Source organism: Strongylocentrotus purpuratus, unplaced genomic scaffold (genome assembly GCF_000002235.5).
Source record: "Strongylocentrotus purpuratus isolate Spur 01 unplaced genomic scaffold, Spur_5.0 spur5_scaffold_17, whole genome shotgun sequence".
Classification (NCBI taxonomy): Eukaryota; Metazoa; Echinodermata; class Echinoidea; order Camarodonta; family Strongylocentrotidae; genus Strongylocentrotus; species Strongylocentrotus purpuratus.
The window spans coordinates 10,687,189-10,712,974 of NW_022145602.1; the positions used below are offsets into that span (position 1 = coordinate 10,687,189).

At 39.2% G+C, this 25,786-nt stretch overlaps 1 protein-coding gene across 2 annotated transcripts; it reads right to left on the bottom strand.

Moving 5' to 3' along the window:
• Positions 1–1,226: 1,226 nt before the first annotated feature.
• On the bottom strand, positions 1,227–24,958 carry LOC587473. 2 transcript variants are annotated; one of them, XM_030988669.1, is made up of 23 exons: positions 24,830–24,958; positions 22,264–22,439; positions 21,208–21,352; positions 20,575–20,710; positions 19,636–19,710; positions 18,736–18,830; positions 18,208–18,301; positions 17,008–17,358; positions 16,264–16,378; positions 14,815–14,847; positions 14,271–14,359; positions 13,611–13,691; positions 10,805–10,935; positions 9,907–10,234; positions 9,265–9,346; positions 8,455–8,549; positions 8,006–8,119; positions 6,610–6,700; positions 5,650–5,786; positions 4,694–4,883; positions 4,048–4,106; positions 3,249–3,371; positions 1,227–1,857 (listed from the first exon to the last, which is right to left on the bottom strand). In XM_030988669.1, exons 2-23 carry the CDS (start codon positions 22,373–22,375, stop codon positions 1,798–1,800), a joined length of 2,736 nt encoding a protein of 911 aa, XP_030844529.1. In that variant the 5' UTR covers positions 22,376–22,439; positions 24,830–24,958; the 3' UTR covers positions 1,227–1,797. The 2 variants fall into 2 exon arrangements, with proteins under 2 accessions (XP_030844529.1, XP_030844530.1); XM_030988670.1 differs by lacking the exons at positions 20,575–20,710; positions 21,208–21,352; positions 22,264–22,439; positions 24,830–24,958 and adding an exon at positions 20,211–20,280.
• Positions 24,959–25,786: the final 828 nt, after the last annotated feature.

Sequence of the window (25,786 nt, forward strand, 5' to 3'; positions counted from 1 at the left end):
TTGGTTGCTATTACACTATAAATAACTAAGTAGCCAATTATGTCTCTTTTATTGTGAAAAGCTTTTCTATATCTTTAATCTTTCATCTATTTTTGGCCCGTTTCTTTTTTTTTTCTCCCTCTCCACCACTGCTGTCTTTCTTTCAATCTTGCTATAGTCCCTCCCCATGAGCTCCTTCGTAACTGTCTTTTCCTTCTGCTTTTCTTCTACTCTTAAAATGTTTAGTTCTTGAAAAACCTATTTTTAATTCCTCATGACTCTTCCTATCTTTCTTCACCCATTGTAACACAAAATGTTCCTTTTTGATGTTACCTTTGTTTCCTCTGGTATTAACATAGATTAGCAATTCTTTTTGAAATCTACAAAAAGACCATCTAATTCTCATATGACTAGTATTTTTAGTGAATGCAAACATTTTCAGGCTGTTTCATCGATAAATTAACAAACTTCACCCATCTTCTACACATGAGGGAGTGTTCATACTCTAAATTAGCTTGTACAATCAACTAAGGCAACTGGCATGTTCTTTTGATCTACAGGTAATCTTACTTCACCCATCGCACGCAAGTGTTTACATGATGATTTAGTTGGTATCACAGAACAGTGCAGTGAGAATGTTCTTTTGTCTACAGAGTTAACATGCCTTGCCAACACATACAAAAGGGGGAGTTCACATGCTCTTTTAGTTGGTACATGCAACACTACATGTTCATTCTTCTTTATAGTGTGAATCAACTTTGAACTTTGAACAGTGACCATGTGAACTCTGCCATCATGCACACAAGGGAGCGTTCACATCTACGCTTAAGGTGGTACTGCCAAGCAAGGCGATCGATCTTCTTCTACTCTACATGCTAATATACATGTACTCCACATGTCATATTCACATAAAGAGATGTTCACACAGTACTTAAAGATAAACTTGAGTTCTGGTCATGCGATTACATTGTGAAAGAAAAGGTGTGGAATGCATCGAAAAAGTTGATCATGTAGCATGTAAGTATTGGTGTGCACTGCAAGGTTCTGGAGTCATCAAATTCATAACAAATTTGGCTCAGTCTTGGTAAAGTAACAAGCACACTACACAGAAAGATGTATATGGGACAACACAAATGGTGTCGGGCTGGTACTACTTGATTTCCTTATCTTTCTATGCTCATTACTCAGCCAGTATACATTTTCTTCCAGAATTGTTTGGCACATGACATTTATTTGTAATCTTGAACATTCAGTGTATGTTTCGTTAGATTCTGTGAAAATTGATTTTCTTTTTTTAACCAGAACTAAAGTTTATCTTTAAGTTAATATCATCAACCAGGATAATGACGATCTTCTAATATAGGGAGTGTTTACACAACACTGTAGTTGGTGCTGCCAATCAGGTCAAAGGGGATCTCCTTGAAGTCTACAGATTCTAATTTTGTGTTACTTTGCATTTTTTATATGTCTGAACATGTACATGTATGTATACTTGTTTTTTTTTTATGAAACACATGTGGAAATAAAACTTGAACTTGAACTTGGACTTGAACTAATCTCCTTGAAGTCTACCGCTTCTAATAAAATACTTTACCCATCAAACAGGAGAGGTAGTCGTCTGTTCGGAGCCGGAAGGGCGTTAACTCATATACTTTAACAAAGAGTGAACGACGTTCTGGATCTCAACATACGTAGTCTTTAAACTGTTCCTTAGCTAGTGTAAACACCAACCAGCCAGGGGTGAAAGGGATCCTCATGAAATGAACAGGTCACATACTTCACCGATTGAACAACAAGAGGGTGTGTTCGCACTAGGCCTTAGTTGGTACCGCCCACCAGGGCAACAAGGATCTTCTTGTAATCTCCAGATGTGTCATCCTGTTAAATAGAAAACAAAAAATTAATTTAAATAAAGGAAAGAAAATCACAAAATAAAGACATGAGAACACAATATAAAACTTTATCATTTCATGATATTCAATATTTATTTCTACAATTGTCCCTACTTGTTTGTTCTTAACTTCGCCATGAGTTCTCTTTCCTTTTCTCTCTAGATAAAAATAATAATAATAATAGCTCACATTTATAATGCGCCTAATACTTTGTTTCTAGGCGCGGAACATATTATTACCCCGGTCATCGGATTCAGGCTTACCCGCACACAAGGTATGCACATTCTCCACTCCCTGGGGAGCATTCTAGCCAGTCGCCATTTTACCAGCGCCATTGCTAATCAAACCACATTAGCTTTCGCATCCTACCGGGTACCCATTTAACACCTGGGTGGAGAGTGGCAAATGTAGATCAATGTCTTGCCAAAGGACATTAGTACCGCGGCGGTACTTGAACCGCAGATCTTGTGATCCACAGTCCGGTGACATATCCACTCGACCACGACACCTCTACATAGATATCCTTCCCATTCTTCCGACTCGTTTTCTTTGATCTACCGTCCTTCTTCCTCTATCATTCCCTGTGTCCTTATACTCTTTCTTAGTGATCATGCTATGTGTAATTTTACTTTATCAATGTCTATGTCAACGTCTATGTACATTTATCACTATATACTTCAATTATTAATGTTCAAATTTTCCGAGGGGGGGGGGGGGAGGGGGCTATCATTCAGCCTCTGCATTTCCAAACATCTTTTCTTGTTTTCTTGTCTTCTTTTGTTTAGGTTTTTGGTAATAGAAAAACAAAATTGAATCATGCCATATCTTGAACATTATGGAACAAATTAAGTAATTGTTAGATCTTTATGATCCAAGTCATGTTGTATATATTTATTTATTGTAAGTTTGTTTGATATTTTATGATCATTGACCATGCCCTACACATGTCATCATGTTGAATTGTTTTATGTTACGTTTCGAAATTAAAATAAATGAAATTAAAATCTTTCAAAGACTGATCTTTCACGAAATAATGTTTGTCTCTATTCCTTTGAATGATAATTATGAACAGGCTTTGACCGTCGTTCAATTGTTTTATTCTATGACTGCATGGGTCAGGGTGCAATGGACCGCTTTACTAACATATTCAAATTTAATGCATACTTTTGAAACAAAGGTTGTTCTTGACAACCCAAAGGCTTGTCTGAGGCTTGCCCGACATAGCAACAAGTAAAATATACACACTGGATTCTGAGTATTGTAGTTCATTCATGAATGACAAGTTAATGGAATAAATCGCCCCTAGCTCCCCAGGAAAGAAACATCCATAAATTTGAATACGTTATTAAACTGTTCTATTAATGCTAAAGTACTCACTGCAACAAATTGTCCGAGTGTCTGTGAGTAGGCAGACTGGAATTCTCCCTTGATGTTCAGCATGTCTACCTCAGCGCGAGAGACAATGATCCTCTTCAAAGTGTCGTCATCAGTACCAGCTCCCTGTACAAAAAAACAACAACATTCAAATAGAAAGGTCAATAATCACACTATCCTCTTTAAATCATTTACGCCACTTTAATCATAATAAGATAATAATAGGTCCATTCACAAAGCGTGGCTACTTTATGAATATACTCTACTGCGTTAAATACAAAGTATCACATTAATACCCCTGCTGTAGTTGAGCGCCATAATAAGGCACTAGAGCATTCTAGGAATCTCTTCCTACCAGGTACCCATTTACTTCACCTGGGTGGAGAGTGGCAAATGTAGACTAATGTCTTGCCAAAGGACATTAGTGACATGGTGGGACGCGAACTACAAACCATGTGTTCTACAGTCCGGTGAAATATCCACAACTCACTGAAGTAGCAGATTTATAATGTACATTTACAAAAGAATGCCCACACATCTGTTTTCCTATCCAATGTTTCATTATTTGACGTATTTTATATATAACATTTACACAAGAAAGAAAAAAAGAAACTAAATACCTATTCTATGCATGCACATTGCAGCAATAGATTTGGACCAAAAAAACATCAAGCTTTCCATTAGTAAAGGGGCTCAAACTTTATCTCTGGAAACTGCTAAGATCACATACCCAAGCTTCATCCAAACAAACTCCAGGGGTAGCTCATTTTCTTATATTTTCTTCTTCTTTTTTTCAACTTACCTTCATTGTTTTATACAGCTTGTCTGAGAAGTATTTATGCTTGTTACGAACACATCTCACTGTTGAAGACAAAAATAAAAAATTAACAGTTAGGAATTGTATTCCAGACATCAATTTGTATTTACTTGTTAATAACAATTAGTCTTGACATGTTTAAAGAAGCAAGATTATTGAGAAATCAAAAACATCAAAATAATAATTATGGAAGTTTCTGGATTTCTTTTTGAAGTGTGTTTGCCCAATGGAAACGAGACATGAAAATTAAAATCAAAGTTATAATCAATTTGCTTGAAACAATCCAATCATATAAGAAAAGACTAATGAACAATGCATGATAAGTTAAAAACTATCAAGAGCTGCCAACCCCAATTGAACAAAAATCCTATTTTTGATCGATAAGTACTTTTTTTTGTTAGACTGTGTTCGTTGAAATTTTGAAGAATTATGCATGGGTACATTTTACAAATATTTTGTTGAATATGCAAGGGTTCGTCATGAGTGATCGTTCAATGAACCAATGAGCGGCATGTAATACGATGAAATCGTACTTGTTGGCAGCTCTGACTATATAAAAGAAAGCGTTAAGTTGGAATTTTTGAATTGGTGAACCTGCTACTTGAATGAGAGGAGAGGTCTACCGACTTACCAACTGTTAACATGGCTTCTTTCAGGTCACCTGACATCTCTTTCTTGATGGCCTGCTCAATGTCGTGCTTGCCCAGCTTCCCGTACTCCTCGAACGTCGCCCTCAGCTGGGCGTAGCTCCTTGACATCATGATCACGTTGAAGCGCGACTCGTCTGTCCCCCACTTGGCTTCCCCTGCTTTGTATAGTGCCTATAGAGAAAGATAATGATGTGATAATGATGTGACTGTGTATGTAACCGCGAGATTATCTCTCTTAAATTTTCTGGCTACTAAGTACAATGAGTGTAGAATCCATCTCTCACTCTGTTTGTCTTACTACCACAGCTTCTTTCTCTCTAGGGTCATCTCCGACTCTCTCTCTCTTTCTTTCCTCCTCCTCCCTAACCCCTCATTTATTGTCATCTCTCCCTCCTTCTCACTCCCTTTTCTCTACCTTTTTATCTTTTTCTCCCACATCTCTCTTTCCTTCTCTATATCTCTCTCTATCTCTCTCTCTCTTTTTCTCTTCCTCTCTGCTATCTCTCCTGTTCATTTATTTTATTCACTCCCCCCCCCCCATCCACATCTAGTCCTCCCCTGATCAATTACTCGATCGCTCACCTCCGCGTCAGCCTTGGCTTTGTCTGGATCCACCTCATCCCCCCTTTTTTCCCCATCTCTCTCTCTCTCTTCCTCTCTTTATCGTATCTCTCCTGTTCATTTATTTTATTCGCCCCCCCCCCCCCACCCACATCTAGTCTTCCCCTGATCAATCACTCTATCCCTCACCTCCGCATCAGCCTTGGCTTTGTCTGGATCCACCTCATCCCCCCTTTCCCCCATCTCTCTCTCTATCTCTTTCTCTTTCATCCTCTCTGCTATCTCTCCTGTTCATTTATTTTTTTCACTCCCTCCCCCCCCCCCCCCCCCCCCCCATCCACATCTAGTCTTCCCCTAATCAATCACTCCATCTCACCTCCGCATCAGCCTTGGCTTTGTCTGGATCCACCTCGTCTCCCTCTGGCCTGGACCCCTGCAGGACAGAGATCAGAAGCCGCTCAAAGTGGCCTGAGGTATCATCAGCAATGGCTTCCTCCAGCTCCTCTCCATACGCTACAGCAAGAAAGAAAAACATACAGTCAAACTTTAGTGACCACCTGTCTACAAAGACCACATTTTTTGTTTCCCTTAAAAAGGATTCTCATTGAAACATGTACTAAAGGAACCTGTCTACAAAGACCACCTGTCTACAAAGACCACTTTTTGTGTTTCGCTTGGGCGGTCACTATAGACAAGTTTAACTGTATTATAAAGAGAAGATGTCCAACATGGGTTTTGCAACATGCTCCATTGATGATTACTCTATGGTTGGCCCCTCCACTAACACAATTTGTCGCTTCAACTATGGACCCAACGCTAGGCCGAACTCTAACCTCAACACTAAACATTAACCCTAACCTCAAAACCAACCCTTAACCCTAAGCTTAGCCCTAACCCCAACCTTAAAGCCTATCTGCACTAGTTTGGCCAGGAGGGATTAGACCTCCCTGCATGGCCACTGACAGGTGGTTATCTCATCAAATCATTTCTCAATTAAAAAGGGGATCATGGGGGACCAACAGGTACCGCTTAGGCATTGTTTGCTCTATAGAGGGCGCAAGTAGCTACAAGTAGTGCAGTCCCACTTTAAAGCCCAGGTGACGGATGTATGTTGGATTAATAGGGCTGTTACGGTACTACATCTTCATTCCCCCCCCCCCCCCACACGCACACAAAGTATTAACATTTAACAAGTGAGAACCAAATTCTTCTTAATAGGGGTTAAAGTCCAGCAAGTTTATATCAGAATAAATAGTATGACCTGCTTAACTCGGTGGAAAATATAATACATTGTATCAACATGTGGGCAGTTTTATTTCAGTTGTTGACTACTTACCATCTTCGTACACATTTTTGATGGCTTCGATGGAGCTGTTGGTTCTTGTACATAGAATTTCAATCAGTATCTCCTCATTGGTGCCCAGACCCTATAAGAACAGATTTAAAATGATATTTAGATATTAGAGACAGAACACCAACCACAACTTTTAGATGGACAGGGGCTGAGGGTGACTTGAGGTTATTGACTCTAAAACTCTCTGTAAGACCTGGGCCCCATTTCACAAAACTTGTCATCTGTGACAAATGACAGCTTTAGTTGTAAGCTACTGAAATCCTTGCTTCTGATTGGTTATCAGCAGATTTGTCACTGATTTTTATCATTTGTCACTGAAAAAAAGCTTTATGAAAACGGGTCCCAGCTCTGGAATCTGGCTAAAAAAATACCTCTGATTGCTGATATAACCTGAATATTTTTGTCTTTCTCCACTATCAGTGCAAAAATTCCTGTTTTGGTAACCATCACTTGCTGTGCTGCAAGCTCCTTCAGACCTTTGTCATAGCTAGTGCTTTTGTTGTTGCTGATGCAATCAGTGACCGTGTTGCCACCACCAATCACTCCACGAAGTGAAATAAGAGCAGCATACTCTCATGAGACAGCACCAAGTCCACCAGATGGATAATTCAACACAGACTGCGGCTGCGCCAGCGATCGTCGAGTCGCGATACGCAAATTGTCACGCTCGTATCCACAACATGCATCAATCTTGGTGGACGCTAGACTGACGCTACAGTTGTTTTAACCAAAATTAACAATTATGCACGATGCACGTACCATGCGTTCTACTAACGGCTCGGACAATTCTAATTCTTTCGTTCAAGATTTCTTGTGTCACACACACATCTGGTGCTCTGGTACTGCATCAGCAACATCACCAGCTACCCCATACCTGTAGGTCTGAAGGAACTTGCAGCACGGCAAAGGAAAGCTTATCAAAATGAGTAATTTTTCTACTGATTGTGGAGAAGAAAAAAAATTCAAGACCCTACAGTCTACAGAATGAGTTCTGGTATAAAGACACATAATACATACAAATCACTGGCAAGAAATCTCCCTTTTAAGGGCACAAATCTAAACAGAACTTTCATAACCGAAAGCTTACATTTCTTCATTACGGCAGAGGGGAGTAGCAAAGTCGTTTATAATCACAGTGATGTTCAATAAATGTTTAAATGATCATCTTCTTGGCTTGGCTTTTAAATCCATTAATTAGGTGCACTTCAAATTTTGAACATTACTGCTCAATATATTAGCTTTATTCGAAATGATAATTTGCCTGTCACACAATTTTTTAGAAAGATCTATTCTAAAATACACAAGTATGTATGTACAGTACGTACAATATGCAGGGTATAAGAAAGAAGAGTGGTGCATATATAACCACATCTCTCACCTTGACTGCCTTGTTGAGTTGATAAGCATCGTACTGAGAAGGGGTCATCATCAGTCCTTGTACTACATCCAAGAGTTTGCCACTCAGCTCACTCTTGAGTTCCTTCAATAAATCCTGATGAGAGATAGACAGAGAGAGAGAGAGCAAGAGAGAGAGATGAGAGAAAGAGCGGGGGAGAGGGAGATTAGAGAAAGAGAGAGAGAAAGAGAGAGAGAGAGAGAGAGAGAGAGAGAGAGATAGACTGATTAGGTATTATACTAAGTTTGTTGGCAAATGTCCTTCATTTGAAATCTTCACCATTCAGTATAACATATAGGAAACTCTGGACAGAATATTGTATATATGTCATGCGTATCCTTTGATACAACTTGTACAAGGTAAGAACATATTAAACAAACAAGGGAAGAGATGATTTGGTAGTCAAAAGGTTAAGAAGAGGGAAGTGTTACCTTTCCAAACATCTGCTTGAACTGTTTGGCAATCTTCTGCCGTTGGTCGTTTGATCGATTAGCGAGAACATCAATGATTGCTTGCTCATCAGTACCTTAGTTCAAAAGAAAGGAGAACATAACAAGTGGAAACAATCAAACATGAACAATGATTTGTTTTGTCCATTTTCAAGAATCTTTAGTGCTCAGGTGGAGGGAGGGAGGATTTTTTTTTTCTCTTATCCTGAAGCGAGGTTTTTATTTCCATAATTTTGATACATTTTTACATTAATAACTCAATGATTAAGTGAAACATAAAAGTTAAAGTATATTCAACAATTCTTCCAGCTTAGTACTATTTTCTTTGCTAACATATTCATATCTTAAAAATGATCTCAGCAACGATGGAGGGAGGGAGGATGGAACCCACCCCTAAGCATTCAAGGCAATATATTCTTCTTTTTTTTATTGTGAGTTTTCGAGGTATTCATCACTCTGCCAGTAACAACCATGGATTTTGCCATAAAGCTACCGGTAAAAATCAGACAAATGCCCCTGTGACAAGTTTCCCTAATTGCCCACTGACAAGGGGGTAGTTGCCTGGGAAGGGGGGGGGGGGTCCGGTAGGAGGATGGGGGCAGTATTTGTCCACGGACCTATAGTCATCATGGTTAGTTGTCTTAGAGAGGTCTGAGTTCAGGAATTAGAATGAGATATTTTTTCTGGGAATATTTATTTATCCAAGGAGAGGATAGTTGATCTAGAATCACATCAATCATAATAAATTAAATATACCAATACCTTCCTCCAAACTAGCATCTCAAAACTCACCTAATCCTTTCATGGCTTTCCTGAGTTTCTCAGCGTCGTTCTCAGGGTTGAACTTTGACACGGGGACAACAGTGCCCTTATCCTGCATGACAGAAAAAACAGAGTGAAAGATACAAACATTATCGATGAGTTGACAAAAAAATGCACACAAAACATCTACATTCTTTTTCATATTGTGGTATGCACTCGTGTTTTGGGTAATGATTCAACAAAATGATCCATTTATGATGTCTATGATGTGATTATTATTTGAGCCGAAGAATGAATATAATTGGTATTATTCTTAATGAAAAGACACTATCTAATTTATATATCAGGTGTTGCAAATTGGATGTGGTTTTTTTGCTTACATTCCAAGCTAAAGATAGCATTTACTCTCAAGATCCTGTCTAAAGTTTCAACAGGATCTTTAATCAGTCTTAAAGTGGACTGCACTACTTGTAGGTACTTGCGCCCTCTATACAGCCAACAATGCCCAAGCGTAACCCGTTGATCCCCTATTTCTTATGTTAATTGAGAGCTGATTTGATGAGATAACCACCTGCGAGAGACCACACAGGGGGGGGGGGGGGTCTAATCTCTTCTGGCCAAACTAGTGCAGTGGGGCTTCAAACCATCTACATTTCTAACAGATCAACCCACCTTGGGCAGTTTCTCTTTATACTTCTTGCTCTTCCTCCTTGGCTTCTCCTCCTCTTCGCTCTCGTCCTCACTCTCCGTCTCCTTCCTCCTCCCCTTCTTTCCTTTATCCTTCTTGGAATGCGTCATCTTCTTCAGCATGTCCTGGCCCATACTGGAGGTGAAAAGCGCCACGATGGACGAGTAACCGTTGGCAACGGCCAGGTCGTAGGGCATGTCGCCCTTGTTGTTCTGGACCTTGGGGTTAGCGCCCGAGTCGAGGAGGGCCTCGATGACCTCCTGGCCGTCCGGGCCGAGGAGCACGGCCTCATGGAGAGCTGTGTTGCCCTTCCTGCCAAGATGAAAAGTAGATGGTGATGATAATGATATATAGGGTTATTAGCAATGCCATCCTAGGCATGGTGTAAAAGTTACAAACCATGTGGGAGGCTAGAGTGGAAATTGCACTGCACACTTAGCAGCATGTGGACTATACATGTATATGTGTTTATATTTCCCCGTCTATCTGAATCTGTCTCCCTCTTATGTCATGTCCCTCTCATTGTTTTATGGAATAACTTGCCAGAATGCCTAGGAACATACAAAAAGTTCAGAAGTTTAGTACTTATACAGAATACTGATCAGAGCACTGATAACACAAAAACAAAAGTAGAATTTGGAACAATAACATATATACATTTAGCCCTTAACAGTAAACTTATTGATTAATAATATGCAGACATTGGGAATGATATTCATAACAATGTTATAAAAGATAAGGACGAACAGATGTACATTTGAATAAAAAAAAAAATTATTATAGTATTCGGCAATAATGGTCATAAATTGACTGACTTGTCTAAATTAAACAACAACAACAACAACAGGCAATGGCAACAACAAAATTCTATGAAGATCCTACCTAACCGGTGTCTTTCTGTTAATCTCTGCCCCTGCGTCTGCAAGTAACGGTATACTCTCCACCTGGTTGTTCATTGCAGCATGTACAATGGCCGAGACTCCATCCTTGGTCTCGCAGTTAGGATCCGCTCCCTGAGAAGAAAATGATAATCGGTTTGAGTATCGATTCTCTTTGCAGAAATGAAATCTATGTTTCATATATACATGTACCTGTACCTTTACTGCAATACAAAACTAGATGGAATTTTGACTGCGCGCAGTCGAAAATGATGCCTCCGCCATAGAGCAATTTAAACAAGTTTGGAGTTTAAATCTCCAGTGGTTCTTGAGATATCATGATAACAATCTCAATGTATGGAATTTCATAAGTTGACCTCTGTGACCCTTGACCTTTGACCTACGTGCTCCAAAATCTAATCAGATTGTCTTCCTATGGTGATACACACTATCATTAAGTTTGAAGTTTAAATCTCCAGTGGTTCTTGAGATATTATGATATGGTGATACATACTATCATTAAGTTTGAAGTGAAAATTCTCCAGTGGTTCTTGAGATATCGCGATAACGATCTCAATGTATGGAATTTCATAAGTTGACCTCTGTGACCCTTGACCTTTGACCTACGTGCTCCAAAATCTAATCAGATTGTCTTCCTATGGTGATACACACTATCATTAAGTTTGAAGTTTAAATCTCCAGTGGTTCTTGAGATATTATGATAACAATCTCAATGTATGGAATTTCATAAGTTGACCTCTGTGACCCTTGACCTTTGACCTACGTGCTCCAAAATCTAATCAGATCGTCTTCCTATGGTGATACATACTATCCTTAAGTTTGAAGTTTTTACATCTCCAGTGGTTCTTGAGATATCATGATAACAATCTCAATGTATGGAATTTCATAAGTTGACCTCTATGACCCTTGACCTTTGACCTACGTGCTCCAAAATGTAATCAGATTGTTTTCCTATAGTGATACACACTTTCACTAAGTTTGAAGTTTAAATCTCCAGTGGTTCTTGAGATATCAATGATAACTAGATGGAATTTTGACTGCGCGCAGTCAAAAATGATGCCTCCGCCATAGAGCAACTTTACAAACCAAAACGGAAGCAATTTTTAAAATTCAAGTTTGATTGTAATCCATCTGTCGGTTTTAATAATAATGCATTCACAAGCTATTTATAGTCATACATAATGAGCCCCATGACCTTTGACCTGATGACCCTAAAATCTAATCAGTTAATTGGCTCTGCAAGATACATATACATGTCTTGAGTTTGATAGTAATCTGTCTATTGGTTCTCATTATAATGCGATCACAAGCTATTTGTGCATACATAATGAGCCCTGTGACCTTTGACCTCGTGACCCCAAAATATAATCAGTTCATTGGCTCTGTTAGATACATACATGACCCAAGTTTGGCAGGAATCCATTGACCGGTTCTTGAGATAACGCGATCACGAGCTATTTTTGCAGACATAATGAGCCCTGTGACCTTCGACCTCGTGACCCCAAAATCTAATCAGTCCATTGGCTCTGTTAGATAAATACATGACCCAAGTTTGGCACGAATCCATTGATCGGTTCTTGAGATAACGCGATCACAAGCTATTTTTGAATACATAATGAGCCCTGTGACCTTTGACCTCCGACCTCGTGACCCCAAAATCTAATCAGTTCATTGGCTCTGTTAGATACATATATGACCCAAGTTTGGCAGGAATCCATTGATCGGTTCTTGAGATATTGCGATCACAAGCTATTTTTGAATACATAATGAGCCCTGTGACCTTTGACCTTCGACCTCGTGACCCCAAAATCTAATCAGTTCATTGGCTCTGCAAGATACATACATGATCCAAGTTTAGAGAGAATCCATCAATTGGTTCTTGAGATAATGCGATCACGAGAACGGGACGTACGGACGTACGTACGGACGGACGTACGGACGGACGGACAACCAGAAAACATAATGCCTCCGGCTACTTTGTAGCGGAGGCATAACAATCTCAATGTATGGAATTTCATAAGTTGACCTCTGTGACCCTTGACCTTTGACATACGTGCTCCAAAATCTAATCAGATCGTCTTCCTATGGTGATACATACTATCCTTAAGTTTGAAGTTTAAATCTCAAATGGTTCTTGAGATATCGCGCTAACAAACTCAATACAAGGAATTTCATAAGTTGACCTCTGTGACCTGTGACCTTTGACCTACGTACTCCAAAATCTAATCAGATCGTCTTCCTATGGTGATAAATACTATTCCCGAGTCTTAAGTTTAAATCTTAAATGGTTCTTGAGATATTGTGATAACGGTCAAACGGGACGGACGTACGGACGGACAACCCGAAAACATGATGCTTCCGGCACCACCTTCGGTGGTGGAGGCATAAAAAGATAAGGTATTTTGTGTGGAATCCCCAAAACACAGGGCCAAGAATTGGGAGAGGTGATTCGTCATTATCATTCCACTTCTGTGGAGCATGAACTCATCACTGAGTATCACAGAAATGAATGAAAGTGCTATTTCTGTGTTTCTCTACAAGGTAACATAAAAGGCTACTAGCATAACTTCATGGAATACCAAACACACAGAGCCAAGAATTGGTTTTTTTTTTATAATTTATGAATTAATTAATATATATATATATATATATATATTTTTTTTTTTTTTTAAATTCATTTATTTATTTATGTATTTTTTAAATTATTATTATTATTATTTTTTTTTTTTTTTTTTTTTGGGGGGGGGGGGTGGGGGGTGTGTGATCTGTTCCTTTGATATCCACCTTACCTCATCAAGCATGTCTTGCACAATATCAATGTTGCCCTCTCCTCTTGGTCCCAATTCTCTTATCAATTGCTTCTCCTCAGGCTGATAGGGAAGAAAAATTGTTTATGAATATTTAAACATATTCATTTAAACATTCATGAACATGATCAAATTCATGAATATTAATAAAAATTAACTTATACGTATCAATTTATACATACTTACAGCTTTAAAGACTGTCATTACTACTGGGCCAGAGGGGATTAGACCACACAGTGAGGTCACTTACAGGTGGCTATCTCATTAACTCAGCTCTCAACTAACATAACAAAAAGAGGATCATGGGGGACCAACAGGCACCGATTGGGGAAGTTTTCTAGATAGAGGGAGCAAGTAGCTACAAGTAGGACAGTGGGGCTTTAATGAAAATATTCATTATACTTTATATATTCAGAAACATGCATACATATTCATAAATGTTCATAATGTATACAAACTATACATAAGCAGTCTTCAACATCTAAATTTTCATTATACTATCACCGAGATAAATTCATCTTACAAAAGATATGAATTTGGAAAAGAAAAGTTAATGGGCAATACCAAAACATTTTCTCTTAACACAAGATTAAAAGTACAGCGTATACGACATCAAAAGTCCGATATCACAGACTGAATTACCGTCAATCTCTCCTCTTCTACTTTCTTCTTGGCTGCTAGCCTCTTAGTCAGGGGTTTCTTCTTCCTTGTTGTCGCTCCATAAGGCGAATCTATTTAAAAAGATGACAAAAACAACAGGATATAAGACTAACCTGTGGGAGTCCTACTAAGTAATGAGAGAACATGAATTTTCATTGGATCAAAAGGCACAGATGCATACACATTGTGGAGCAAATTGTCAAGAAGTTTGCAATTGCAAGGAAAAAATGCTCAAACATTAATTTGGATTGGATTGTGTGGGCTTGATACTCTTCTAGCTCTGGTATACCAGTCCATAAATTTTTCCCATTTTATAAATTGTATTGCCGATCTTTGATTTCTTTTTGCATATTCCTAGCTTATGTACTATGCATGCTGCAAAATAGTACTACTTGTATCTTGTATCTCGACAGGTCAACATTCACCTTTGACCTTTAGGAATACAAGAATTGGTCTATTGTTTGTTCAAGTCACCAATAGCTTGATGTTAGATTCATAAAACAATGAAATACAAAAAGTGTCTTACCAGATTCACTCTTGCTCTTTGCATTGATAGCATCTAGAAAAAAAATAGCACAGAACAAGAAATTATTTATAAGCAATATGAATTAAATGTATCATAATAAATTCTGCCTTTATGTAAATAGATTACTTTAAAGTACAGTGTAGAATATCATTACAAAACTAACTTAAATACTGATAGTAATATTCCATCTTTTTATAGCGCTTAATACATCGACGATATCTCTAAGTGCTTTACAGATATATTATTATTATTCCAGTTCAACGGATTCAGGCTTGCCCGCATACAGTGTACCATATTTGCCGGCAATAAGGCCGCACCGCCGCATAGGCCGCACCCCCGATTTTGACATTTAATTTTTTTTAAATTGTCGGTAGTTGTATTTGAACCCTTCCCTACAAATGTTGATGTGACCAAAATCACCACCTTAGACCGCTCGGCCATCCCGCACTGATACTACAGCTTGCAGTTTTTTCTCATGTATACATTGAGCCTCTCTCTTATGCATTGGGCCATAGGTTTGCTCACGCGATCCAGAGGCTTTAGCTACGGCAAAAACTTAAATCTAGATCTACCAGTTGAGTCTGGTTGGTAAGTTATGAATTTTATTTAAGAGATTGGCAAAACTTTGCCCTTCATTTAATAAATATAACACATAATGGTCGGTAAGACATGTGTTATTCTAGACAATTATTCTAGAAATGTCCATCACCTTTCATTGTTGTCCCATATGTACAAATTCGTGCTGTGTTTCATGGTTTTGACTTGCAAGTTTTTTGTTTTTTTTACTCTTTCGCCGCATAGGCCGCACCCTGACTTTTTGATATTTTCTCTTCCAAAAATACTGCGGCCTTTACGCCGGCAAATACAGTATGCATATTATCCACACCTTGGGGAACCTTCCAGCCAGACACTCACAATGCTGAGCAGATTTCAACAACATTTGCATTATAACGGGTACCCATTTAACGCCTGGGTGGAGGGTGACAAATCTAGATTAATTTTTTTTGCCAAAGGAGGGTAGTGCTAGCCTGGGATTTGAACCCTGAACCTTGAGATCTACAGTCCAGTGACTTATCCACTAGACCAAAACACCTCTACTACCCAATTTACTCTACTGTTCATTATTTTGATAATATCCTTCAAGATAATGATCGTATTAGTAGTGGTGGCTATTTTACCTTACTGCTAAGAAATCATAAATGCTTGTTAGCAGGGGTGATAGTGAGCACTAAATAGTTTGTTTGTTTTTTTCCTCTTAAGTAAAAAAAAAAAAGGGATTCGGGGGGGGGGGGGGGGGGGGGGGAAATATCAACTTCCCCCCCCCCCCCCCCCCCCATTTTGAGTAAGAAAATTTGAAAAAAATAGAAAAATTCAGGAAAATAGAGGTAAATCGGGAGAAAAGAAAAGAAAAAAACAGTATAGGTCCTCTCCGAAGGACGTTAAACCTACCTTGTCTAGCAACTTGAGCTCTGTTTCCTCTGACCGGAGGGGTTGACCCCCTGGACTCCAGACTGATGGTCACTGTGACGTCCACTCCATCATCTTCAATACTGGCATATGTCATCTATGGTCAAGAAATGGACAATGTAACACATAGTAATATAGCAGTCAATTCATGTTCAAAACTGTGGATACACGGCAAAAAGAAATTACAAATAATTTAAAAGTAATGTAGAATTGCATTCAGTGGTCATTGGTGCAACAATTACACCAGCCATTCCCCTCTCCTGACGACGGATAGTCAACCTGTTCGAAACGTCGAGCCACTCCTACCACCCATGCTTATCAACCGGCGCTATAAGCTAAGAAAGATTACCAACAGTCCTTTTCAGGACTACAAACACACTAAAGAAAGAAAGATTACAGACAGTCCTTTTCAGGACTCCCCAATCCCCCCCCCCCTCCCCCCTCCTCGCATGGTGCAACCGTAAGCCTATTGTATATCTACATCACCATGCAATAAACACACTTTCTGTCATTAAACTGTGAGGTAGAAATTTGTAAGATTTTGTTTTGTTTTATCAGTATGTCATGTCACCAGGCCCCCATTTCACAAAACTTGTCATCAGTGACAAATGACAGTTTTTGTTGTAAGCTAGTGAAATCCTTGCTTCTGATTTGTCATTGAAAAAAGGCTTCTTGAAACGGGTTCCAGATTTCAAGATAACTCCACAGTCACAGCCTCTCCCTCACCTTGCCCATCTTGGGTTTTCCCACGCCAGCTCTGAACTCTGCGTCCTTCTGCGAGAACGCCTCAAGGTGAGCCGCGATGTGCGCGATCTGCCGCTTCCAGTAACCCTTCCCCGGGCTGATGTCCGTCAGCCGCGCCTTCTCCTGGGCGGGGCCCGTTCCCGTTCCCGTTCCAGTGGTGATCTGCTCCCGGACCTGGCGAACCGCCTCCACGTCCTGGGGCGAGCGGGTGACCTGTTCGTGGGTGGGGTAGAAGAGGCCGACGGTCTGGGTGGCGGTGGATTGGTTGAGGACAGCAGGGAGGGGCACACTGACTGGTCGCCACGCCTCCTGGTTGTTGTAGCTAGCCATGGCCTGTGGAGTGGGGGGGGGGGGGAGGGAGAGAGAGAGAGAGACAATGTGATAAATATTTCTTCGTACAGGAAGAGTGTGGAGTGGGGAGAGGGACAAAGAAAGAAAAAGTTTGATGAATATATGTATATACAGAAAGAGTGGGGAGAGGGAAAAAGAAAGAGACAGTCTGATGAATACATGTACTTACAGAAAGTTTGGGGAGTAGGGAGAGGGAGAAAGAAAGAGACAGTTTGATAAATACATGTACTTACAGAAAGTTTGGGGAGTGGGGAGAGGGAGAAAGAAAGAGATAACATGATAAATATATGCAGAAAGAATGGAGAGAGAGGGAGGGAGGGAGGAAGGGAAAGAGGGAGAAAGAAAAATGAGAGTGGAGAGAGAGAGAGGGAGGGGAGGGTGGGGTAGAGAAAGAAAAAGGGAGAAAGGAAGATGAAACAAAGAAGAAAGAGAAAGAGAGATTGGAAGAAAGAGATAGAGAGGAAGGGAGAAAGAGATAAAAAAGCAAAAAATATGATAGTGGAGAGAGAGGGGGGAAGAGAGAGATAGAGAAAGAAAAGGGAAAAAGGAAGAAAAAAGAAAGAACCAAGAGAAAGAGAGATGGGAGAAGGAGATAGAGAGGGAGGGAGAAAGAGAGAACGAGAGGGGTGAGAGGACTGGACATATATCATAATGTAATTTTAGTTACCATTAATACACATTCCACTACATATCTTACCTTTGGTATTTAAAAGTTATATTAGATAGTTATACACAACTGTTATACCAAAAGATACTTACATTCTTCTTGCATAATTGATTTAAATATCTACTCTTTAAAAAAAAAAGATTTCTTGAGGTTTCACTACTTACGTCAACGACAACAGGAGGCTGGACCATGGCAGGCCCTGAACCAACAGACTGCCGCATGGAGGCCTGACGAGGGCTCGTCTGATGCATGTGATAGCTAACAGAAGAAAAGATATTGTGATAAATGGTAAGGTGGAATATTGTTTAAAACAAAAGTCAAGAAGTCTTATAATGTACATTATAAGGTAATGCAAAGTTTTGGGAAATTTTGAAAATTGCTTGGATTGTAATTCTTTAAAATGTTGATATAATTGGATGCCCCTGTGGATGTATTATAAGCACTAGAAAATTAAGCCCATAAAACACTTCTGCTTTCGCGATATTTAAATAATCGAAAAGCCCCTAAGGCCATTCCATGGTAGCTAAGTAATGAAAATCTCAGAATGCAATTCTGATATATCATTTCCAAACGTGAATAGCAAATCGGTCGATTGTAGCCAAGAAACCTTGTTTTAAAGCTAAGGTAATATCAGTCTTGAGAGGGAGCTATACAACAGAAAGAGTTTATTATTTACAAAGGAATATACTCACTGGAAAAAGTAGTCCGGGTTCTGGTTGAGAGTAGTCTGTGGCTGCTGTTGGGACTGACCTACCCAGCCATTGTGCGGCATGCTACCCTGCATCGGCTGTAACGAGAGAAAATCATATTCAAATAATTATATTAGATATTTAACATTTCCATTAAAAAAATAAGATAAAGAGATTGATGTAGCATTATAATTCATTAATGTTTCATTTGAAGCTATTTCCACATTACATTCAGCATACAAATTGCATATAAATTTAAATGTAAAGAAATGAATACATACATGAATAAATAAAAGAAAACTGACTAAATAAAATGAATAAGTAAATAAATTAAATCTATAAACGGTATGTGGGAGCATTTTAGATCTGTAAATCTTTAAATCTCTATCACTAATGTGTACATCACTGAGTTCCCAGTTTTTGTATGATTGATTGCAACTCTAAAATTTCATAGCTTCCTTATTATAATCAGTTTTTGTTGAAACTGTCAGGGATTTGGGCCCTATCTAATAAAGAATTGCGATTGATTCGGATCAATCGCAAGTTTGCAGTCTCCTATCTCTTATGTACATAGTTGCGATTGATATCAATTCCAAATAAGTTGCAAATATCAGGCCTTAAATTTCAACATTTTTAGGGCAAGGCCACTTTTCTGTAGGGCACATTCCTATATTACAGCACCAATAGGAAGAATTGGAAAGGGCACAAAAAATCTCCGAGGCCAATGAGAGGGGCATTGAGGCCAATCAAAAGGGCATCCACGGCCATGGCCTTGGTGGCCTTGGTGGCCTTGGATTAATTATAGGCCTGAAATATATGGCAGGCCCCTGGTATTCTCTATCTTTTTCTACTTCTACCTAAGTCAAATGAATATCAGGGAAGGCGTCCGCATTTCTGACTTACCATTGATGACCTTGCGAGAGCCATACTGCCGTTAGTTTGAATCATCTCATAAGGACCAGAATTGTTCAAGGAATTCTATGATGCACATAAATAGAAAGCAGTTACAAGTTTAAAGCCTTGATATTGTTTTGGTAAGCTCCTACAACTTTTCATCGTTTGTTTGACTTTCTTAAAGGCATCGTTTGACAATGTTAAATCCCTACGTGTACTCAGTGTGGTGTTATATTGAAGCCCCCAAAAAATTGCACTTCAAAATGATCATGAAGTACCTCAAAAAGTAAAAATCCGGTTTTACCATACTCATTTTCCCAATAGACTGTAGTGTTATAAAAACTGTAAGGAATACAAATTCTGAAATTTCTAATTCCAATCATAGATATCTTGATAATCAGACAGGCAAGTACATGTAGCCTGTAAAAGTCATGGGATTCATGTATGACCCAAAGGTTTATAATTATGATTGCAGCATGAGCTAAATCAAGGATTTTGTTTCAGAATCTGAGACAAAGTTACCGGATCCCTTTAAGAAGTCAACTGTGTCTACCTTTTTTCTGTTTCTTTTTTGGTGTACTCACATGGAGTGATCTCTGAGGCCTTATCCAAACATAAAAACTACTTGACAAGAGAGCCCTGTAATTGATGTTGTGAACCGTCTAAGAAGTCAAGTAGTGTACAGTGGCCACTTTGCCCTTTTACTCTCTCTCTCTCTTTCCTCTTCTTTATTTTTCTCTCTCTCTCTCTCTCTTTCCTCTTCTTTATGTCTCTCTCTCTCTCTCTCTCTCTCTCTCTCTCTCTTCCTCTTCTTTATTTCTCTCTCTCTCTCTCTCTCTTTCCTCTTCTTTATTTCTCTCTCTCTCTCTTTCTCTTTCCTCTTCTTTATTTATCTCTCTCTTCCTCCAATTATGTTTCATTCTTTGTTTCTCTTTTGGGTGTACTCACATGGAGTGATCTCTGCGGCCTCCTGGAGTCCATGATGAAGCTCTGGTCGTCGTCTTCATGGCTCTCATCGTTGTCAGGGGAAACCCAGTCAACGATGAAGGTCTTGCTGTTCACATGACTCTCACTTCGCCCGTCGCTGTCATGAAAAATATGAAATATCATTATGATTTTCAATAAATAGAAATAGAAATAATGCTGGGAAAATTTAATACAAAGAACTGTAGGCTCAATTAACATTAGTTTCCACATGTATTCTATCATTGTCGTGAATAATACAGCATCAAATGTGCACACATTCCGAGGTGCCGAAATGATTGTAGAAAAAGATTCAGTATTGTCATCCTACAAGGCCCCATATCTCTCCTGGGTATGTAGTGGCAAATATTGATTAGTGCCTTGCCAAAGGTCAGTAGTGCCGTGTCGGAACTCAAACCAACGACAAGTGCTTGAACCACTCAACTACGACACCTGTAAAAGAATCTAGAAAAATGTGATACAAAACTAGGAATCTAAAAACATTTAACAGAGTAGATTACATAAAAAATAAAGCAGAAACTTTCACAAACTAACACTACAATGGCTGTCATTATCAAGTCTACAACAGCAGTTTCGGGGTGATCTCTTTGTTCTTACCCAGACACAGCCATGGCTTTAATGGTCCTCTTTCCATGGTTGAGAAGGAACGGTCCCTTGTACTTGATTGTGTTCTTGTCCTTGCGTGCAAAGGGGTCTGGTTTACTGCCATTGGTACTGAAGTAGATGCCTGCATTGCGGGTGGCTATAATAAAGATATAAGTCACAGAGAGAAATACAAGAAATATTGGTTTATAAAGGTTACTTTATAAAAGTGGGGAGTATTACCTACATATGGTTACTATAAGGGCTAGTCTTGGCAAATACAGGTACAATCAAAACAACAACCTTTCATCATCCCACCGAGTGCCCTTTTCTCTCTTGGGTAAAGAATGGCAAATGTAGATTAATGTCTTGTCTATGGACGATAGTGACAGACTGACAGGGCATGTGATGCTGGGGTTAGAACCTATAACCTTCACATGTTCAGTCAAGTGACCCAAACCACTTGACTACTAGACCTCTAACTATAACACTTTGATTCATAGTAGGCGGTGTCACACAAAAAAATCCCGGCCCATCTTGAATAAACCAGATTTTAGAAATCTATTTTTTTCACTTACGTCGATGACAGACTATTGACAGACAGGCTAAGAATAATCCGAATTACTAACATCTGGGTTTTTGATGGGCCATTGCACACGCGCCGTTTAGGTAGATAAGCAATGTGACATTACACGTTCAATCGAAAGTATGCGCCGTTTAGGTAGATACGCATTGTGACATCACACGTTTAAATGCGCGCATTTAAACGTGTGATGTCACAATGCTTATTAAAAGGAATTATTGCAACATTGGTGTCAGACAGAAAAATCCCTTCAAAAAACCCTTGAAAAATCCTTTCAAGAGAGAATTATCTTGCTTCATATGAGGTTTTTTGAAGGGATTTTTGAAGGGATTTTCGAAGGAATAATTGATGTCAGACAGCCAAAAAGAGGATAATTAAAAACCGGATAACTAAAATCCGGTTTTGGCCTCTGTGTGACACCGCCTTATAGTGGTTTATCTTAAACTTGAAGATACAGGGATCAAACGGAATGAAAATGTGAAACAAACCTGATTTGATTTCAATAAGAGTGTTGGTGTCGATCTGATTGCTCGTCTGACCGGAATATGGCACTCTCAGTGGAGTAATGGTTGGAACACAAACAGCTCCTGCAGACGGCATTGTGGGATATCACTTCCTCACCAGTAGCTACAGGATGTTCAAAACATTAGTGAGTAAAGGTTTACTGTGGAAAAAAACCAGGGAGAAATAAAGAATAAAAAGATTAATGGCAAATTGCCATTCACCTGCTTAAAGGTAATACAAAGTTTCGGTATGGGGTACTATGGGGTCTTGAATTTGGTTCAAATGAACATATTGGAAGCATAATGTGATCCAACAATATTCACTGATCGTTGTCGCGGTCGAAATCGACTCTAAAGTTATGAAATTGTAAATAATAAACACGTTATGTGGTAAAGCTCCCTCTCAAGGTCAAGATATTAATTAAGCTATAAAACAAAGTTTCTTGACTAAAATCGACCGATTAGGTATTCCCGTTTGGAAATTATATATCACAACTACATATTCTGAGATTTTCATGGTCGCAGCTACTGTTGTACGGCCATAGACGCTATTTGAAATTCATCAAAATTTACCGGGAGCACCGGTAAATTTTTATATTCAATTTTTCTCGAAAACAGAAGTGTTTTACGGGATAATTTTTTAAGTGCTTATAATACATCCACAGGGGCATCCAAATATATCAAAATTGTAAAGATTCACTATCCACCCAATTTTCAAAATTTCCCAAAACTTTGTATTACCTTTAACACCTACATGTACATGTAATACACCCTTTCACGTTTACAAAAGTGTGCATGCGCAGATATAGACGCCATTTTAATTAACAGGTAAACAAAGTTGTTTACCCGTAATTTAAATTGGCGCCCATGTAAATATGATGTGAGCGCACAGCGCAGGCAGTGAGGCAACAATATATGCACATCTGAAAACATTGATGACACAATGTTTATTTCCTTCTCTTCATTTCTCCTTATTCTACCATCCTCCTCCTCCTCCTCCTCCTCCTCCTCCTCCTTCTTCCATGATAGCTCTACTACTATAAATAAAGTCTCATTTTTCTTTGCAGTTTTCCATTCTATTTGTTTCTATTTATTTCAATCTCACTGCACACTCTCACTCTTCTTTCTCTCTCCCTTCTTTATACCCTCCCCACATGACTTTATTTCTTTGTCTTTGCATAACAAATTTCGTATTTTTCCTCTTGTTTTCATCACATGACAAAGAAATGGATCTAGGTTATTCATAAATCATAATTATAATTTAGGGCCTAGGGTAAAGGAGGGGTTATTCGGTTGGTGGCAGTTTTCTGCCGGTCCGTTGGATGCATGGTAAAATCCCATTAAAAAACATTGCATAACAGCACATATCACACACATACAACAACATGGCAGAGTCACTGAAGAACCACATTTGCAATGGAAAATATATCCCTAAATATCACATTTTAGCGATGTAATCGGCGATCCCGCTACTCAAATCTGAAAAATTGAGTAGTCTATCTTACGCGTGTCTGTAAGGAATATGGGTACCATGAAATGAGCTGTATTTCTAGTATTTTCAGATTTAGAGCCCGACTTTGTGTGTGAGTCGCAAGCTCAAAAGTATCTCATCGCATGTATTAAATCAATGCAGCCGGATACCGCAGCACACACACGATATCTCCGTCTAATTCAGATTCCAATTTCTGATCACTGCACCGCAGAGGTAGATTTAGGCACGGCAACCTCCGGCGTTGGATACCTGCTCCGGCCGCTAGTGCTATAGATCAGCAAGGTAACGCACGGCGCGCGCACGCTTGCTTCCTAATGACTTTGTACATGTGGCTGAAAACTGCCTCGCTAGGCCAAAAACTACCTCCGAAACATCAAAAATGGAAATGAATATTGTCATGGCAATTCATGATTTTTTTTCTGGGATTCTTTTTTTGTTCAAATAATAATAGTATTTGCTTCATGATTTGAACAAGAAATGATAATAAATAGGAAGTAAAGAGTCCAAAGTGGCTAAGTCCAAGATAGTAAGACTAAGTAAGTGGCCGAAAAAAACCCTCCTTTTTCGTTTGCCTTTCAATTTTCACTTTTACTAGCTTCAATCTCAAGTCTGTCCTTGTCACTTATAAAATATAATATCATATGTTAGACTGACTTCAGTTCAGGAACGCACAATGGGTTATATCTATGCCCAAGAGCAAATATTTGCCTAGATCTAGGCCTAGATTAGACCGAATTTTTCTGTCTCTTTCGTTCGTTAGCCTCTTATTGGGGTAGGGTCGGCTCTCTCTAAGAGAGAGCCGACCCTACCCCAATAAGAGGCTAACGAACGAAAGAGACAGAAAAATTCGGTCTAGGCCTAGATCTATACACAAGCCAACATCTCTCACTCACCTCAGTGAAAAACACTGCACAGAAATCATCACTGTGGGACTAGACAAAATGTCGCGCTCTACTTACACGCTCAACATAAAAACGTGTATTTTACCGTTAATTCTTCTCGATACATCTGAAAACATTCATCAAATACATTTTATATATAATTAAACGATTTTCTTACATTTAAGTCAAATTCTGTGACAGAAATCATGAACAATATAAGGACTTATGTCGGCTTCAGCGGCGATTTTACACAAAGAGCAGACAAATCTATTGGTATTCGCATATTCGTGACCTCTGGGTCACTCTGGATCGTTCGGTAATATGGTTTTAAATTAAATAAATAACAAGTACGCTTTGTGCGTGGTTTGTTAATTCTTACATATAATAGTTGTGAACGAGGCTGAACCAAAAGGAAACAAACTTGGTCGTAGCTTAGCAACAGTTAAACAGAGGAACAGGTTGCTAGCTGTGACCCGCCCTCCTTTGCAAATGGGATGATGGTTGATTTCGAGAATTACACTCGTAGTTCATATGGTTTAAAACGGTTCATGAAAGATCAAAACACAATCACAGAACATGTGCTTGGATGTTTAACTTTATGAGAGGTGTAGGCCTATAGAATATCACCGACGTACGCGATTGAAGAGCGCTTTGATCGGTGCTATCGGCCTCAAAAAAGTTGAGAGCAATGTTCTGCCGTCATAAAAAGTATTAGTATCTTTATCATTCCTTATTTCCGTTCTATTGTTTTATTTTTGTATTGTTCATTAAACACATTGATTTAAAAAAAAACATTATAAAGGCCTACCTACCAAAACATTCGAGACGGGTCTCCCCCCCCCCCCCCTCTCCCCCCCCCCCCCCCCCCCCCCGGCCCCCCCTCTCTCTCTTTCTCTCTTTCTCTCTCTCTCTCTCTCTCTCCTCTTTTTCCTCCTCTTTCTTTCTCTCTCTTCCTCCGATTATGTTTCATCCAATGCAACTGTATAATTCCGCCTACCTATGCTTCCCCTATCCCCCAACCCTCTCTATCTCTCTCTCTCTCTCTCTCTTTCCTCCTCTTTTGTTTCTCTCTCTAGCTCTTCCCTGAATTATGTTTCATCCAATACAACTGTATAATTCCGCCTACATGATTACC

Bases quoted from the DNA above. Each gene is read 5' to 3' on its own strand.
- LOC587473 (XM_030988669.1), bottom strand. From the start codon at position 22,375: ATGCCGTCTGCAGGAGCTGTTTGTGTTCCAACCATTACTCCACTGAGA. The intron at 18,302-18,735 runs GTGAGTATATTC...TTCTTCTGTTAG, and splicing joins AACCCGGACTACTTTTTCCA to CTATCACATGCATCAGACGA. The intron at 6,701-8,005 runs GTGAGAGATGTG...CTGTTCTTATAG, and splicing joins AACTCAACAAGGCAGTCAAG to GGTCTGGGCACCAATGAGGA.